The following is a 16,434-nucleotide window of genomic DNA, read 5'->3' on the forward strand; positions in this document are numbered from 1 at the left end:
TTGGCTTCGTGGGGGTGCCAATCGGATGAGAGAGGGTGCCCTTTCCTTCTACCAGAATCTTAAATTTTGCAATCAGTATCAATTCAAGCATTTAGGGTGTTAAAAGGCCGGGGGCAGTGCGATCACCTCTCTTGGCTGTGGGAGCTGGGGCTCAGCTATCACTTGAGCCGAGCTACCTGCTGCAATCCCATGGGCACAGCTCATGTGCCGCTTACAATTCCCATGACATGCAGTACAGATCAAAAGTTTGGATACACCTTCTCATTTAAAGATTTTTCTGTATTTTCATGACTATGAAAATTGTAAATTCACATTGGAGGCATCAAAACTATGAGTTAATACGTGGAATTATATACTTAACAAAAAAGTGTGAAACAACTGAAAATATGTCTTATATTCTAGGTTCTTCAAAGTGGCCACCTTTTGCTTTGATGACTGCTTTGCACTCTCTTGGCATTCTCTTGATGAGCTTCAAGAGGTAGTCACTGGAAATGGTCTTCCAACAATCTTGAAGGAGTTCCCAAAGACGCTTAGCAGGCTCAAGTTAATTGTGCACCTGTGTCTCAGCCTGTCTCACCCTTCATCTTTGGTGCGGGTTTGGCAGTGTGGAAGCCAGATCTGAAATGTCCGCACTGGACCTGATCGGCCTTTACCTGCGCTTGCCTTTCCTGGCACCAAGAGAGTGATTCTGAAAATGCTCCAGGTACAGTTAGCATTTAATGTGGTCCTTTTTTTTTTTTTTTTTTTTATACTCTTTATACATTCAGGAGGCCATAATGGCACAACGTAAATAAAATACGAAGATTAGGACTGCCCCATTATGAGATTGCCGTGAAGTGGCGGGGTAGCTCAAAGAATTGATCAATTGTTTGCTAAATGTCTCATATTTGAAATACAGTTAGAATTTATGTGCAATTGCACTTCAGTTATTGCGTTCTGACCATAAGCAGTGCTGGCTTCTTCCCTCTTTTTTGCTTTGCATTGGTATGTGGCTGACCACCACTGTTGCCGCGCACGCTGGGTTATGTGCGCCATTCTTTCTGTGTTCACTGTGATTGATAGGCTGCTGTGCACACACACAGCAGCCCTGCCCCGCCTCAGGCTCAAGTTAATTGTGCACCTGTGTCTCAGCCTATCTCACCCTTCATCTTTGGTGCGGGTTTGGCAGTGTGGAAGCCAGATCTGAAATGTCCGCACTGGACCTGATCGGCCTTTACCTGCGCTTGCCTTTCCTGGCACCAAGGGAGTGATTCTGAAAATGCTCCAGGTACAGTTAGCATTTAATGTGGTCCTTTTTTTTTTTTTTTTATACTCTTTATACATTCAGGAGGCCATAATGGCACAACGTAAATAAAATACGAAGATTAGGACTGCCCCATTATGAGATTGCCGTGAAGTGGCGGGGTAGCTCAAAGAATTGATCAATTGTTTGCTAAATGTCTCATATTTGAAATACAGTTAGAATTTATGTGCAATTGCACTTCAGTTATTGCGTTCTGACCATAAGCAGTGCTGGCTTCTTCCCTCTTTTTTGCTTAAAAAATGTATTAACATAAAAAACACTTTAAGCATAGGTTTAGACCTTCAGAAATGAATCTATCAATACCTGCCATCTTGTATACCTCTTTCAATGAGATATAAATTTCAAAGCAGAGTGCAATTATCATGGTGTCCAAATGTTATATTGCCTTTGGCCCCAATTCTTTTAGAATTGAATTTCATATGAAGGAATAAGATGTGCTAAACTCATTAAGAAATGCCTGCTACTTAGTTCATTTTGTGCATCTTAATACCAGGCGAGGACTGGCATAAGAAACACCACTACTAATGATGAATTTGAAGTGCAGGCAAAGTCATATCTTATCTTGGCCTGCCTCCTACCCAGTTCTGCCAAATTTAGTGGCGCTCTCTGAAATTGGCATATTATATGTCAAAAGTCACAAAATTTTTGCACAACCTATTATTGTTCAAACATTTTACTAATTCTTAAAGTGTTTTACACCAGAATTGAGTCAAGACATAAACAAAATCAAGAGTTCTAGAGTTCTAGTCCTCCCCCTTTCCTGCAGAGACAATTTGCATATTTCCCAGAGGAGCATTGTGGTTTAAAAGTCTCCTCGCCACAGCATGTCAGGCTTGACATGTCACTCGCCGCAAGAAGAAACACTATCCCTTGGATCTGAAAGAACGAGAATGACATAGTTTCTACTGATGAGCGAATATTTTCATTGCTCGGGTTTTCCCGAGCACGCTCAGGTGACCTCCGAGTATTTGTTAGTGTTCGGAGATTAAGTTTTCATTGCCTCAGCTGAATGATTTACAGCTATTAGTCAGGCTGAGTATATGTGGGGGTTGCCTGGTTGCTAGGGAATTCCCACATGTAATCAAGCTGGCTTATAGCTGTAAATCATTCAGCTGCGGCGATGAAAACTTAATCTTCGAACACTAACAATACTCGGAGGTCACCCGAGCGTGCTATGCAATGAGTACACTTGCTCATCACTAGTGGTTTCAGGAAACTGTCCTATCTTATTTTTTAATCTCTTACTTACAACCCTCTTAACTATGATAAATTCAGAACCATGAAAATTTGCTCCTGCTGAAACTTCCAGTGTGTAAACCAGGGAAAATAAAGTATAACTCACCTAATAAAAGCCAAAGAAATGACATAGTCTGGATTCACTGTAATAGTCCAGTCGCAGTCCCTGCTGTGTGGATACGGGTGAGGGAAATTTGGAGATAAAATGAAACCAGCAGAACCAGTTAGATTTCCACCACATGGAGCTAAAAATAATGAAAAAAATAATAGTTTTGTAAATCATGTATGGCGCTTATAGATATTTAAGCATATAATTTTGTCTTCTGTTCCCAGCTGCTCTGATACATTCAGTGGAATATATAATGCATTGTATGTTATGTGCTCATTTTGTTATGACATAATGCTTATAGAGAACTCGACTAGTTTTGTGGTGGGCAAATAAAATACATTTTATAACACTTCTTTCCGAACCAATCATTGAAATTCTACAATTACCATTTACCTTCACCCAGTTTATTCATGTGTGCATCCGCCATATGATCAGCTGCCTTTGCACCTCCACCTCATCACTTCACTAATATTAAAAAAAAATCTTTTTATAAAATGGTGCCCCTGTTACTACTGGCTTCAAGGCAACTGGCTCCATTTATCTCTCTTACTACCCTACTCAACCTAAAGGTATTCAGTTTGAAATGAGCAAATTTGTTTGCAGTCCGTACATAAAACCTATGTCCATCCTGTAAGCACCATACTTTTTTTATAGCAATACATATTCCACAGTTTTAAAAGAGTAAGTCAATTTGATGCAGAGAAAACAGATTGAATTAGAGTTCCTAGTGAGTTGACAAGAAAACACCAACACGTTACCTATACAAGAAGGAGGACTAGGCTGCCAAAAGTAGCGGTTATCCACTTGTATGCAAGTAATTCTTTCTTCCCCTTGTAACTCATATCCAGGATCACATTGAAAAATGACAGTGTCCCCAGGTTCTCGACCATCACCATTTCTAGTACCATTCATTGGAACTCCGGGATCTCTACAAGCAGTAGCCACAGAACCTGAAATTTAAAAGAAAATGTTGTGACATTATACAGTAGATCATTAAGCAATTTCCATTATACTATTATTTTTTCATTTAAAATTTTATTTTGCTTTTGGAGACAATAAAAGCCCTCATATAAATTACTCTAATGTGGGCTGGACCCAATGATCTTGGCAGGTTTGACAGATGGTCTAATGTGTAAGGGGTCACCGGATGACTGTTGGTCGGGAGAGATGAGGCATGTCTTTTTTCGGACTGCCGATCTCATTGTTCTTCCTAAGATAAGTTGTGAACTGACAAGTCGGTTGGCGGATTTCTTTTAGAGAACACAAGAGCGCTCGCCCAAGGGAGTATTCTCAGAGATATTTGCCAGCTGAACGATTGGCTGAAGCATTGTTCAACCAACATCCATTTAATTTGTGACGCCAACGTATGATACTAAAGAGAGAGAAAATAACTGACGTTTTGCTCTGGTTTTCTCCTTCTGTGACTTTGTGGGTCAAACAGTCAATTCAAATAACATTCTTAAAAATACATTTTCAATAAAGTCATAGAATAACTCTATATGGGTAGAGAGCCACCACTGGAGAAGTGAACAAGTTTGAGCTCCCTAACGTCCCCTTCCTAGCTATAAACTGGTGTACCATTTAGTGTAGAGAATATTTTACAATGTTTAAGCCTTTTAATACAGTTTTCCTTTTCCATTATTTGTCTGCTGCAATAAGGGCAATGTAAAATGTGGTAAATTTTGTGCAATATTATGTAATTCAGCTATGTTGTTGGGGAGTATGGGAAGCAACCGAATCTCAATCTTACAAATGGTGGAAGTGCCTCTTTTGGGAAGAAACCGAATCTGCAATACACAAAGGTTTAATTAAACTGACACTAGTTGATGGATCTGTCAGGATTCATCCCCTCTTCCTAACCTTAAAAAATACTTGATTACACATCTAATTGATGCTGTGAAAAGCCTAGATCCTTTACACTGGTGCCAAACAAAACCTCTGAATGTTGCTCAGTTGATTGACAAGGTCCACTAAAGATAAAGATCAGAACTAACCAGATAGCATGAATATACTCATAACTCACTTGAAAACATATGGAGTTCCCGGAGAAGATACTTTCAATTAACCTAATCCCACTACAATTAGCATTTTAATTCATCGGGTCAGTATGATTACAGCATTATCACATTTATAGTTTTTTTATGTTTTGACGCTTTTACGCGCTAAAAACTATTTCATAGAAAAAAATATTATTTTTGCATCACTTTATTCTGTGAGCTATAACTTTTTTATTTTTCCATTGATAGAACTGTATGTAAGCTTGTTTTTTTGCAGGACAAGAAGACATTTTCAGCGGCACCATGTCTACTATTTATGTCGTTTTGAGCGTGTTTCATTCCACTTTTTGTTTGGTGGTATCATGATAAAGCATTGTTTTTTGACATTTGTTTTATGGTGTTCACTACAGGGGTTAACTAATGGAAAAATTTTATAGGTCGAGTCGTTCCGGATGTGGCGATACCAAATATATGTACTTTTATTGTTTATATATTTTTTCATACAAATATTTATTTATGGATACAATATCTCTTGATTTGTATTATTATTATTATTTTAATATAAATATATATATATATATATATATATATATATTTTACTTTTTTTTTTTAACCTTTTTTCTTTGTCCCACTAGGGGAATATTATTTTTTGCAGGCTGATCGCTTGTATAGCATGGGGATGCAGCAGCTGTCATTCTTTTGCAAGCTCCCGGAAAGCTATGATCGAGTTCAATCACAGAACTTAGGGGGTTAAAGTGCCGGGAGCGGTGCGGGACAGCTCCTGGCACTTAGTGCCGCTGTATTAGGCCAGAATATACCCCATCCCATACTATGCCGGGGGTTAAAGTGGCCTAGGACACAGTATACCCCAGGTATATTCTGGCCTAGGCCAAAGTGTACTCCAGAGTATATTCTGACCTAGGACACATTATACCTCTCCAGGCCAGAATATATTCCCATGGGGGTATAAAATAGCCTGGGCCAGAATACGCTCGGGGTTAAAGTGGCCTAGGCCAAAGTATACACCAGGGTATATTCTGGCCTAGGCCACATTATACCCCTTCAGGCCAGAATATACCCCCTGGGAGTGTAAAATAATTTGAGCCAGACTGTGTTTTTCCTGCTGTAGTTGTTCTACAGAATGACTACAAAAGCAGAAAGAAGGGCTACACTTACAGTATGTGTTGGAGGAGTTGCAGTACATTGACGGTAGATGGCGCTGTTCCATCATTGCATAGTTAATGTTATGTTGTATTGTAACTTACTATGTATGTATCTCTCTGCTCTCTATGGGATAAAAAGTCGCATGCAACAATGATCATTTTAATATTTTTATCGGTGTTTACCTTTAAACGTTTATATTGTAGCAATGACTTGCTAGTCTTAGGCCAGGGATAAAAAGTTGCATGAACAATCGCCTACAAAGTCGAAAAGTGTACCCTGTCCTAAAGGTCCCAATTCACAAGACACTATTATGTGATATGGGTGGGTGAGCAGGAAAAACACATCAATATTCAAGCTTGGAGGGGTATAGTTAAGCCTAGGCTAGAGTATACCCCGGGTATATTTTGGTCTGGGCCAGAATATACCCAGAGTATACTTTGGCCTAGGCCGCTTTAACCCCAGGCATAGTCTGGGACGATGTACTGTATATTCTGGCCTGTTACACCACATCTTAGCTGTCAGAATCAGTTGACCCCCTATGGTTATCACATGCACAGCCTGTGTGCACGCACAATTGCGTTCACGTAATAATTTGTCCCAGGTCAATAAGGCCCAGGGCGCAGAGATTCATTATTATGCACTAAGTCAGAAAGGGGTTATGCTAAGTTTAGGATACTGCTAAAGAAGATTTTCCATGGTTTTGAATTGGATTCCAAATATAAAATGTACCAGGCCATAATCCTTAAGCAAGAAACATATTTGCTAAATGCTATTACCTGCAGTCTTTAGGATAACTACAACATGATCATAATACTATTCAGTTCTTAATTTTCGGCATGGAAAACAAGAATGAAAGCAAAGAGTGCCATTATTATTGTTGTGTCTCGTCTAAGCTGTCCAAGTTGTCTGCTATGGTTGTTCTTGGCTGCACGGATTTCATTAGAAGCATTTAAATTGTTTTACTAGCTAACGAAAATATTTACAGTCAATTTTCACTTAAGATTCTTTATTATATCTAGTTCTCGTCCCTATTGTTTTACAAACTGGGCTGAATATTCACACTTACAATGTGTTTTCCAGTTGCCTGCTCAGTACAGTACAGGCTAATTTTCATGGTGAATAATAGTTTTTCTGCTACTTTTTATCTTTAATATACAATTGCAGCATTATACTAAAATCTGGTAATATATAAAGACAATTCATCCTTACTTTGTGAATACTATGAAACCTCTATAAAAGAGCACTACCTCTTGGAAATGATCACTTCTGATCTAAATGTCAGTGCATCCTGAATGCAGCAGCCAGAATAATTTTCCTTTCCAACTGCTACACCGATGCCTCTACCCTGTGCCAGCCAGTGCACTGGTTAACCATTCGCTACAGAGCTCAATATATACTTATTACTCTCACCCACAAAGCACTCCATGGTTCAGCACCACCTTACAGCTCTTCCATCGTCTCAGTCTGCCACTCAACAAATGCCATCTGTTCCACTAATGACCTAAGACTAACATCCTCAATAATCTGAACCTCCTATTTCCATCTCCAAAACTTCTTGCCTGCTGTGCCAATTCTTTGGAATGGTCTACCTAGGACAATTTGATTAATTCCCAATACCCAGAGTTTGGCATAAAAATGCATTTGTTTAGACTGGCTTATCACCTCACCACACTAATGTAACTATCCCCGTTTTTGCCCATTCAACATTTTCTTCAAAATCAGGACCCTTGTATCATGTATTCCCACACTCTCCATGCACCTAATAGCACTTTGTATCTATACTTGTACAAATACTGGCTGGTGACCGGTACTTACAGCATTATATGAATACCCCATTCATTATATTGATGGCTGGATCATACAATACCAGCTTTTTTTACCATTCACCTTTCATATCGCATTTTCTCATTGAATAAGTTTGTGAGCAGGGATCTAACTCTTTTTGGTATCTGAGTCTTGTGTTATTCTGTAAAGTCTTTATTGTCTGTTCAAATCCTGTCTAAAATCTAAAGTGCTGGGGAATATATTGGCGCTATAGAAATACAAATTATTGTTATTATTATTATTAAATATTATTTTAAGCATTCACTACCAGTTGAGTCTGTGTCTTTGGATAGCCGTAAGTAATGAGTTAAGGAACAATGGAGAGATTTATTAAAGCTGGTAAATACTGAAAAACAGAATAAGTGAATCAACATCCCTTCAGATTTTTTCAATCCCATGTAGAAGTATTCTGAAAATGCTTTAAAATATATGCAGCATGATTCGTTGCCATTGGGCATCCACTCAACTCTTCTTTTGTGCACTTTTTTACAACTCTCCCCAATGTGTTTTAGAGCAAAGCTAATTATTTTTCAGTTGGAGCAATAAATCAGTTCACCATATTGGTCAAAAAAACAATACACTATGGTTATATGGTGCTAATTTAGGGTTATTTTCTTAATGCTTTTTTATTATTTATAAAAAGTTGCTTGTCTATGATTTTTGGATAAGCTGTCCAGATAAAAATGAATGTTGCTAACAATAGTCCGAAGCCAACACTAACAAGAAATGTTACCTATCATATATTTTATGGTTACAACAACAACAGAAGTATGTAATTATATGTTAAAAAATGTATAAATATAGAGAAAAGTTACATGCATTAATGTTCACACAGGCTGTCCTATAACACATCATCAATCCTCTGAAAATTTAATATACATTTACATCTTCCCTTAGGGCACTGGGTAAAATGTAATAAAGAAAGCACATAACTTTATTAATTGCCTTATTTATTTTTTAAAATAAAAAAACCTCTAGAAATTTTATTATAACATTTTAAACTATAATGTCTAATTAGAAAAATATGAACTTCCTTGATTTGACTTAAGGTACCTTCACACATAACGATATTGTTAATGATATCGTTGCTATTTGTGACGTAGCAACGATATCGTTAATGAAATCGTTATGTGTGACAGCGACCAACGATCAGGCCCCTGCTGGGAGATCGTTGGTCGCTGAATAAAGTCCAGAACTTTATTTCGTCGCTGGACTCCTGCTGACATCGCTGGATCGGCGTGTGTGACACCGATCCAGCGATGTCTTCACTGGTAACCAGGGTAAACATCGGGTAACTAAGCGCAGGGCCGCGCTTAGTAACCCGATGTTTACCCTGGTTACCATGCTAAAAGTAAAAAAAAAAAAACACTAGATACTTACCTACCGCTGTCTGTCCTCCAGCGCTGTGCTCTGCACTCCTCCTGTACTGGCTGTGAGCGTCGGTCAGCCGGAAAGCAGAGCGGTGACGTCACCGCTCTGCTTTCCGGCTCACAGCCAGTACAGGAGGAGAGCAGAGAAGCAGAGCGCAGCGCTGGAGGACAGACGGCTGTAGGTAAGTATGTAGTGTTTGTTTTTTTTTACTTTTAGCATGGTAACCAGGGTAAACATCGGGTTACTAAGCGCGGCCCTGCGCTTAGTTACCCAATGTTTATCCTGGTTACCGGCATCGTTGGTCGCTGGAGAGCGGTCTGTGTGACAGCTCTCCAGCGACCAAACAGCGACGCTGCAGCGATCCGGATCGTTGTCGGTATCGCTGCAGCGTCGCTTAATGTGAAGGGGCCCTTAGAATCGATGAGATAAACATTAGTGACTGTTACTTTTGCATTCGATTTGTACATCAAAGGGATAATTATCTCTTTTCAATCTAATACATAAGACTCATGATTAAACTTATTAGAATGATGAAACCAATGAGCAAAAATTTAAAAACTACTCGTGAAATAAAAATATAATTTTCAGAAAAAAATTATACATTCAAATTGAAACATTCCAAAAAATTGTGACAATTTCCAATTGTTCCTTATTGGGCGGAAATGTGTCCATTTTTACTTTTCTGCAAATTGTGTTAAAGACTCCAATTTCTTACTATAAAATTTTAAGAGATTTGGTCGACATGCTAGAAAAACCCTCACAAGGGTCAACTACTCATCTTTGGGTATGCCGAGTCAAGAGAAAAGTTAAGAAGGGATTTCTAATATGTGTTTGTTGGAAAAGTACAAGGTTATCTTCATTTAATCAACATTAGTGCTGGACTCATATTTATAAGCAGCAGACAATCTTAAGAAGCAAAGAATTTGAATAAAACATGTCAATTAAAATGAAAATTAAAGGGGCTGTCAAGTCTAAAGCTACAAGTCTGCATTGCTGGCACCGGGAGTGGGCAATTAAGTGACTACAAGTATGTGATATGCATACTCTTAGCCATATTCTGACTAGATTGGTGTGGCCTCAATCTATGCAAGTGTATTGAGCAAGGACGGAAACAGTCTAGTCAGAATGTGGCTGGGAGTACGGATATGTCATACTTGTCATCACATGACCTCCCACTACCAGTGCTGATACTAGAGAATGCTAACAGTATGCAGTGCATGCAATGTGAGGATTTGTAAGGCTATGTGCACGCGTTCAGGTTTTTTTGTGTTTTTTTTGCGGTAAAAACGCTATAAAAACTCATTAAAAACGCATACATTATGCATCCTATCATTTAGAATGCATTCTGCATGTTTTGTGCACATGATGCGTTTTTTTCCGCGAAAAAAGGCATCGTAGTAAAAAAAGCAGCATGTTCATTAATTTTGTGGATTTTCTGCATTTTTCCCGCTATTCTATGCATTTGGAAAAAACGCACCAAAAACGCGTCAAAAACGCGTCAAAAACGCATGAAAAAACGCGAAAAAAACGCATGCGGATTTCTGGCAGAAATGTCCGGTTTTTGTCAGGAAAATTTCTGCAAGAAATCCTGACGTGTGCACATACCCTAAGTAGGCTATCAGAGGGAGCAGATCAGTCAACCCTTCAGACAAGACCAGACAACCCTTTTTTTAGGTCTGAGACTCCCTAATAGATAAAATTAACATGAGGAAATGATCTAATTTGTAGAGATGATCAAATTCTAAATTAATTGAATTTGTTTACATTATTTCAATTTTTTTTACTTCAGTTCTTCTTTGCTCTACTGCAACCAATGAGACTTGCACTGTGTGCTGCCACCTGTTACTAAGCCTAATCCAGTCTTGTGGTGCACAACACACTTTAATTACATGCATGGCATCCCTCATAAGTATGTGTGGTGTAATGTGCATCATAAATAGGTGGCGTACCCCATGTAACAGCGTGTGGCCTAATCTGGAGCAGTAATGCTGGTCAGAAAATGGAAAAAGAGAAGTAGAATGCGAAAAAGGAGTCATTAATGACTGGGAGGATGGTAATTGTGGGACAAGTATGGGATGAGGGCAAGGAGAATTTGGTTTAAAAATCTATGTTTTTAGTTTCAACAGTTTTATTGCATCTAAATAACATGAGTGACATAGAATGTGAAGTACAAGGATCCCCTCACAAGGGGAAATATATCAAACTAAAAAGAAGAAATACAACATCCCTGACTTATTGAGATTTGTTGTACAGAACAAATATACATCAATATAATCTCAACTATGTTGTAATAGTTAAGAGAGGGGGAAGGGAAAAGGGGTTCTAGAAACTTGGATGATAGCGATGGGAGTTAAGTTGAGGTAATCTAAAATTCATGTAGATCAGATGTCATAGCCATCAGTTAGTAGTGTCTGTGTTATATTTTATATGGATAATGACATTGTTCTGGAAAAGTCGAAAAATCTATATTTTTTAACCCTTCATGGTAGATTCAATTAACACAAAATGTATTTTATGCAAATCGAATTTCTCCCCCTAGAGATGAACAAATCAATATGCAAGATCCTAGTCCAGAAGCCATATTAGTAGTCTGTGAGAAACAGATGATAGCCTTGTGAATCACCTTCTACCTGCTGGTATCCACAGCTCCTCTTCTGATTAGTCGACGTCGTTGCGTCATGCTAGGCCGGCTAATGATTAGAGGAGCCTTGGATGCTGGCCGGTAGGAGGTGATTTACCAAGCTTTCATGTGCAGATATGAAATGCTAATGTGACCTATGTATGGATCAGGGTCCTGTGAATGTTTTCACTCATCTCTATTCCTCTCTGATTTTGAGCAAATCTGCCAAATCAAATTTCAGGAGATTTTCTCACCTTGTTACTTGTTTTTCCATACAAGAACAATATATTTAGCTAGTAAAGTTAGGTTATGTGGGTAATTTTGATTTTAGTAGAATTAATCAAAACTTCTGTCCTTCATAAAATTGTCTTGAAAGGTGACTGTTAGAGCCAATAATAGGGGTTATAAATCTGTGATGATACTATCATAAAGGAACACATAAAGGATTGTCTTTCTGTGACCAAGATCTGTGAACTTGAAGGGCGAAAACATCAAAACATTTCTAAACAAAATATTACAATACATTCTAAAATACATCTATACCAAAAAGAGTTCCATCTTTTCCCATCTGTTTTTATAAATAATTGTGGCTATAAATTAAAATAAAAAAATATATATATTTAAAGCTGATCTGTAGCCAGATTTCACAATGCAAACTATATTGAAAAGATCTCTGACCAGATGAACTTACAAATACTAACATTAAAATGTCAGTGTCTTAATGGTTCTTAGATTGTTAAAATCTTAACTATAGTTAATATTCTAGCTAAGATAGTTAAAATATTAGATCGTTAATATTCACTTTCCTATCCATCCACTGATTGACAGCTCCTCAATGATCCTCCTTCCTGCTGTTGCTGAGATGTCACACTGCTTCAAGCCACAGATATCAGTCAGATTGAGTAGATAAAGACTGTATATACTTGGACTCATGAGCGCTCTCGCTCTTTAGCAAAGTATATCAGCCTCATCATGCCAAAGAAATGCATTTATATCCATCATCAGATTTTTGCCACCTAATATGAGAGCAGTATAATGTAAGATCAAAGATCCTAATTCAATAAATAGGTCACTTACCTATAGGGCTGCTTACTATAGTTTTGACAAAATCACTGTTTCATCAAGAGGAGATTATTACTAAAGAACTAGTAAACCTGCTGTCATGTACTCCTCCTTATTCATGAGCTCTGTATAATCCTTCCCCACCACTGATTGGCAACTATCTGCCTATGCACATTGTACAAAAGCCTGTCAATTAGTGATGTGGAAAGGAGCTCGGCATTCAGAGAACTGCTAGATCTGCTACAGGTAGAACAGCGATTTCATAACAAAAAAAATTGCAAGCAGCCCAGTAAATGTAGAATTGTTGGAATCTTGGGCTTTGCCTCGACATCATGCTGCTCTCAGATGAGGTAGCAAAAATCGTAATGTATATTGAGAAATCAAGTCACAGATCAACTTTGTAATCTATTTATTATTCTCCACCATCCACATTGACTCATTATCCACATTCCTGTATCTAAAGAAGCACTCCTCCAACAAAAAATGATGTCCTTTTTATATATTGCAATTATCATTTTATATAGCAGTGTGTTCTTACAATTGCTCATTTTGCCTTTCTACCCAGAAAATTCTTGTCTTTTTAATCAGGTGTGTGACACCATGTGATCAAAACAGTCTAACTGCATGTTCCTTAGCTCTATGTAGAAACAGGAGGTCACTTTCCCCTGCATAATTTGTCACAGCAAAGGTCCCTGGCAGGGGGGAGGAGGGAGCACCTAAGTCCGAAGTTGAAGATGACTCATGCAGGGAAAAGAGACTTCCTATTCCTACATAGAGTCGAGAAAAGAGAATAGAGGAAAGAGAAGTATTAGCTAGTAGAAAGTCATAAGGAGCAATTGTAAGTACACAGTGCTATATAATATGATGACTGCAATATATTAAGAGGATAAAAGCTTTGATAGGAGGAGGAGTGCTTCTTTAATTGCAAAATACAAAACTTTGGCAACCAAAGACAGAAAAATGCATCCTCTGGTTAACTTGTCACTGAAGGTAAACTCAATCAAGTAGAGTAATAACACATTACATTGTACAAGCCATTGATCGAGGAAAATACACTTTTTCATGCCCCTAATGGCTGAAACCTGTGGACTCTCAAATTTTGTTTCTAAAAAATGGCTAACACTGTACAAACATATATTGTTTTTGTAACTTTTTGTCATGATATCGCAGTGATGTGTTATGTGAGTCAATGTAAACTTTGCTAGAACTTCATGTCTTCAACTTTAAACTGCCACTCTGCATTTTTCATCCACAATGATGTCTAACTTTTGCTCTACTTTTGAGTAACGATCGGCTCCCACGGTTGCTCATTGTAGCTCCTATACGTATGTACTAAAGCATTCTCTAACTTAGTAGTCCAGAAAAAGTGAAGGATTTCTCAATGAACACTGAATATCACTTTGTAAATGTTGCCATATGCATGTTAGGCTCAGTGTAAGCCTTTAACGTGACTTTAAGGCCAATATGAGAATAAGAATAACTTACTTGAAAACTGGATTGCAAATCCCGATTTACTGATGTAAAAATCAGTGTCGAATTGGATGGTAACAATATTAAGAGTGCTGTGAATTCCTTCAGGAATAAGGGAGCCACTAATTTCTTTCAGGAGCATTTCATTGTCGAGAGGACCATCCCAAACTCTCAGGATGTCATGTGATGCCTCTGTATCAAAAGCAAGGAACTGAAGGCTGTAAATTAAAGAAATTTTTTTTTTAATTGATGGTAATAATAAACAATAAATTTAAGCAGCATACATTCTATAGGATACATATTCTGGTATTTTCTGGTTTTTAAAAACATATTTCCTAGCACAGTACTTTCATTATTCTTCCAGAGTTCAGGGCTGAGTCTCCTCTGCTGCTTTCAGAGTCTGTAACTGTTTACAGTGGTGATGTCAACAGCACTGCAGTCAATCAGTCACCGCAATGGCTTTACGCGACCAGAGGGTTGGAGACGCTCAGAGCAGCTGAGCACACTGATTGGCTGCAGTGCTGCTGATGTGATATCAGCATTCTAGACAATAACAAACAACTGGAGACTTAACACTGAACCTATGGAGATTGAGTAAAACCCAGATTCTTTTTTAGAAAAAAAAACAAACTGCACTGGGGTAAAATAAGAAACCCCATTTACTGGATTTACTGACTTAGCAATTAATTCTTAATATTTGTATAATCACTATTAACAAACTTTCAAATATTTTACAATATTTATTCAGCATTAAAGGGGTTGTCTTCTACTAGGACAACCCCTTCTCATTCTCCATGTTTGGTCTCGATTAAATAAAAAAGGCTTGTACTCTTCTCTCATTCCAGTGGTGTCTGCACTCACTTTCCCAGGGCTCTTGTGTGGTTGTTATGACACATGAGCCTGGCACCAAATCACTGCTGGCATCACTGTGGCTGCCTTCATACTTATTAGTAATCAAGAGAAAATGATACATCAGCTCCAACTCCCTCTTGATTACGCATATGTCCAAAGGGGGATATGATGCCAGGGGTGATTGGGCGCAAGGCTTACATGTCATAAAACCTGAGCATCGGGTGAGCATGTGCCAAAACCGCTAGAACGATGATGGCACAGCAGGTGAGAATAATCTTGTTTTTTACCAAGGCCAAACATGGGGAATGAGAAGGAATTGCCCTAGTGGTGAACAATCTCTTAAATTCTTTACTGATTTTAATATATCTGTATACAGTCAATATTAAAAACGATAACATATAATAATCATTTTATTACAGTATATACTCTTGTATAAGCAGTCATTCAGCACATTATTTTGTGCTGAAAACGCCCCCTCAGCTTATACAGAAGTCACTTGTCCCAGAAACTGGCGGGGGAGGGGGAGCTGCGGATTGGCGGGTGACAGAGGCAGGAGACGGCGGCTGTGGCTAAAGCCTGTGCCACTGCTGTAATAGCGCACAGAGCTAGCTGCAGCCGCCGGCTTCCAGCACACATTCTAATCATCTACCTGTGCGCCCTCGCTGGCACTGCATCTCCTTCATTTCGGCACCAGCAGCTCTTCCTGTGCCGAGCGGTCACATGGCCTCGCTCATTATGGTAATGCATATGTACGTCTCTCCACTCCCATAGGCGTGGAGTGCATATTCATTATCTTGATGAGCAGGGCCACGTGATCGCTCGACCGGAAGACAGAGCTGCTGGCGCTGGAATGAGATGCATCATGGCGCACAGGAATGTGAGTAGGATGTTTGTTTTTTTTACATATGAAACATGTATGCAAGGATAGGGGAGCCATGCATACAAGGACAGGGACCAGGGAGCCATGAATACAACGACATGGACTGAGGAGCTATTAATACAACGACTGGGTCCGGGGAGCCATGAATGCAACAACAGGGATGAGGGAGCCATGCATACAACAACATGGACTGAGGAGCTATTAATGCAATGACAGGGACCAGGGAGCCATGAATGCAACAACAGGGATGGGGGAGCCATGCATACAAGGACAGGGATGGGGGGCATGCATACAATGACAGGGACAGGGAGCTTTGCATACCCGGATGGAGATGAGGGGACAATGCACACTCGGCTTTTACTCAAGTCAATAAGATTACCCAATATTCCGTGGCAAAATTAGGTGCCTCGACTTTTACTCGGGTTGGCTTATACTCGAGTGTATACGATATATATATATAAAAAAATATTATATTAAAAAATATATTTAACCATAATATCCATTCATTTTGTACATATGTACATAGGTTACTTACAACTCATTCTG

General features: G+C 38.7%; 1 protein-coding gene across 1 annotated transcript in view; it reads right to left on the reverse strand.

The window, feature by feature from the left end:
- Positions 1-16,434, reverse strand: part of CSMD3 (CUB and Sushi multiple domains 3) — a 2,093,798-nt gene that overhangs the window by 655,141 nt on the left and 1,422,223 nt on the right. The window contains exons 27-29 of the mRNA XM_069731799.1: positions 14,172-14,374; positions 3,407-3,598; positions 2,646-2,784 (exon numbers count right to left, since the gene is read on the reverse strand). Coding sequence (XP_069587900.1) covers positions 2,646-2,784; positions 3,407-3,598; positions 14,172-14,374 — 534 coding nt within the window. The remainder of the gene's footprint in view (positions 1-2,645; positions 2,785-3,406; positions 3,599-14,171; positions 14,375-16,434) is intronic.

The sequence above is a fragment of the Ranitomeya imitator genome, chromosome 6, assembly GCF_032444005.1.
Source record: "Ranitomeya imitator isolate aRanImi1 chromosome 6, aRanImi1.pri, whole genome shotgun sequence".
Taxonomy (NCBI): Eukaryota; Metazoa; Chordata; class Amphibia; order Anura; family Dendrobatidae; genus Ranitomeya; species Ranitomeya imitator.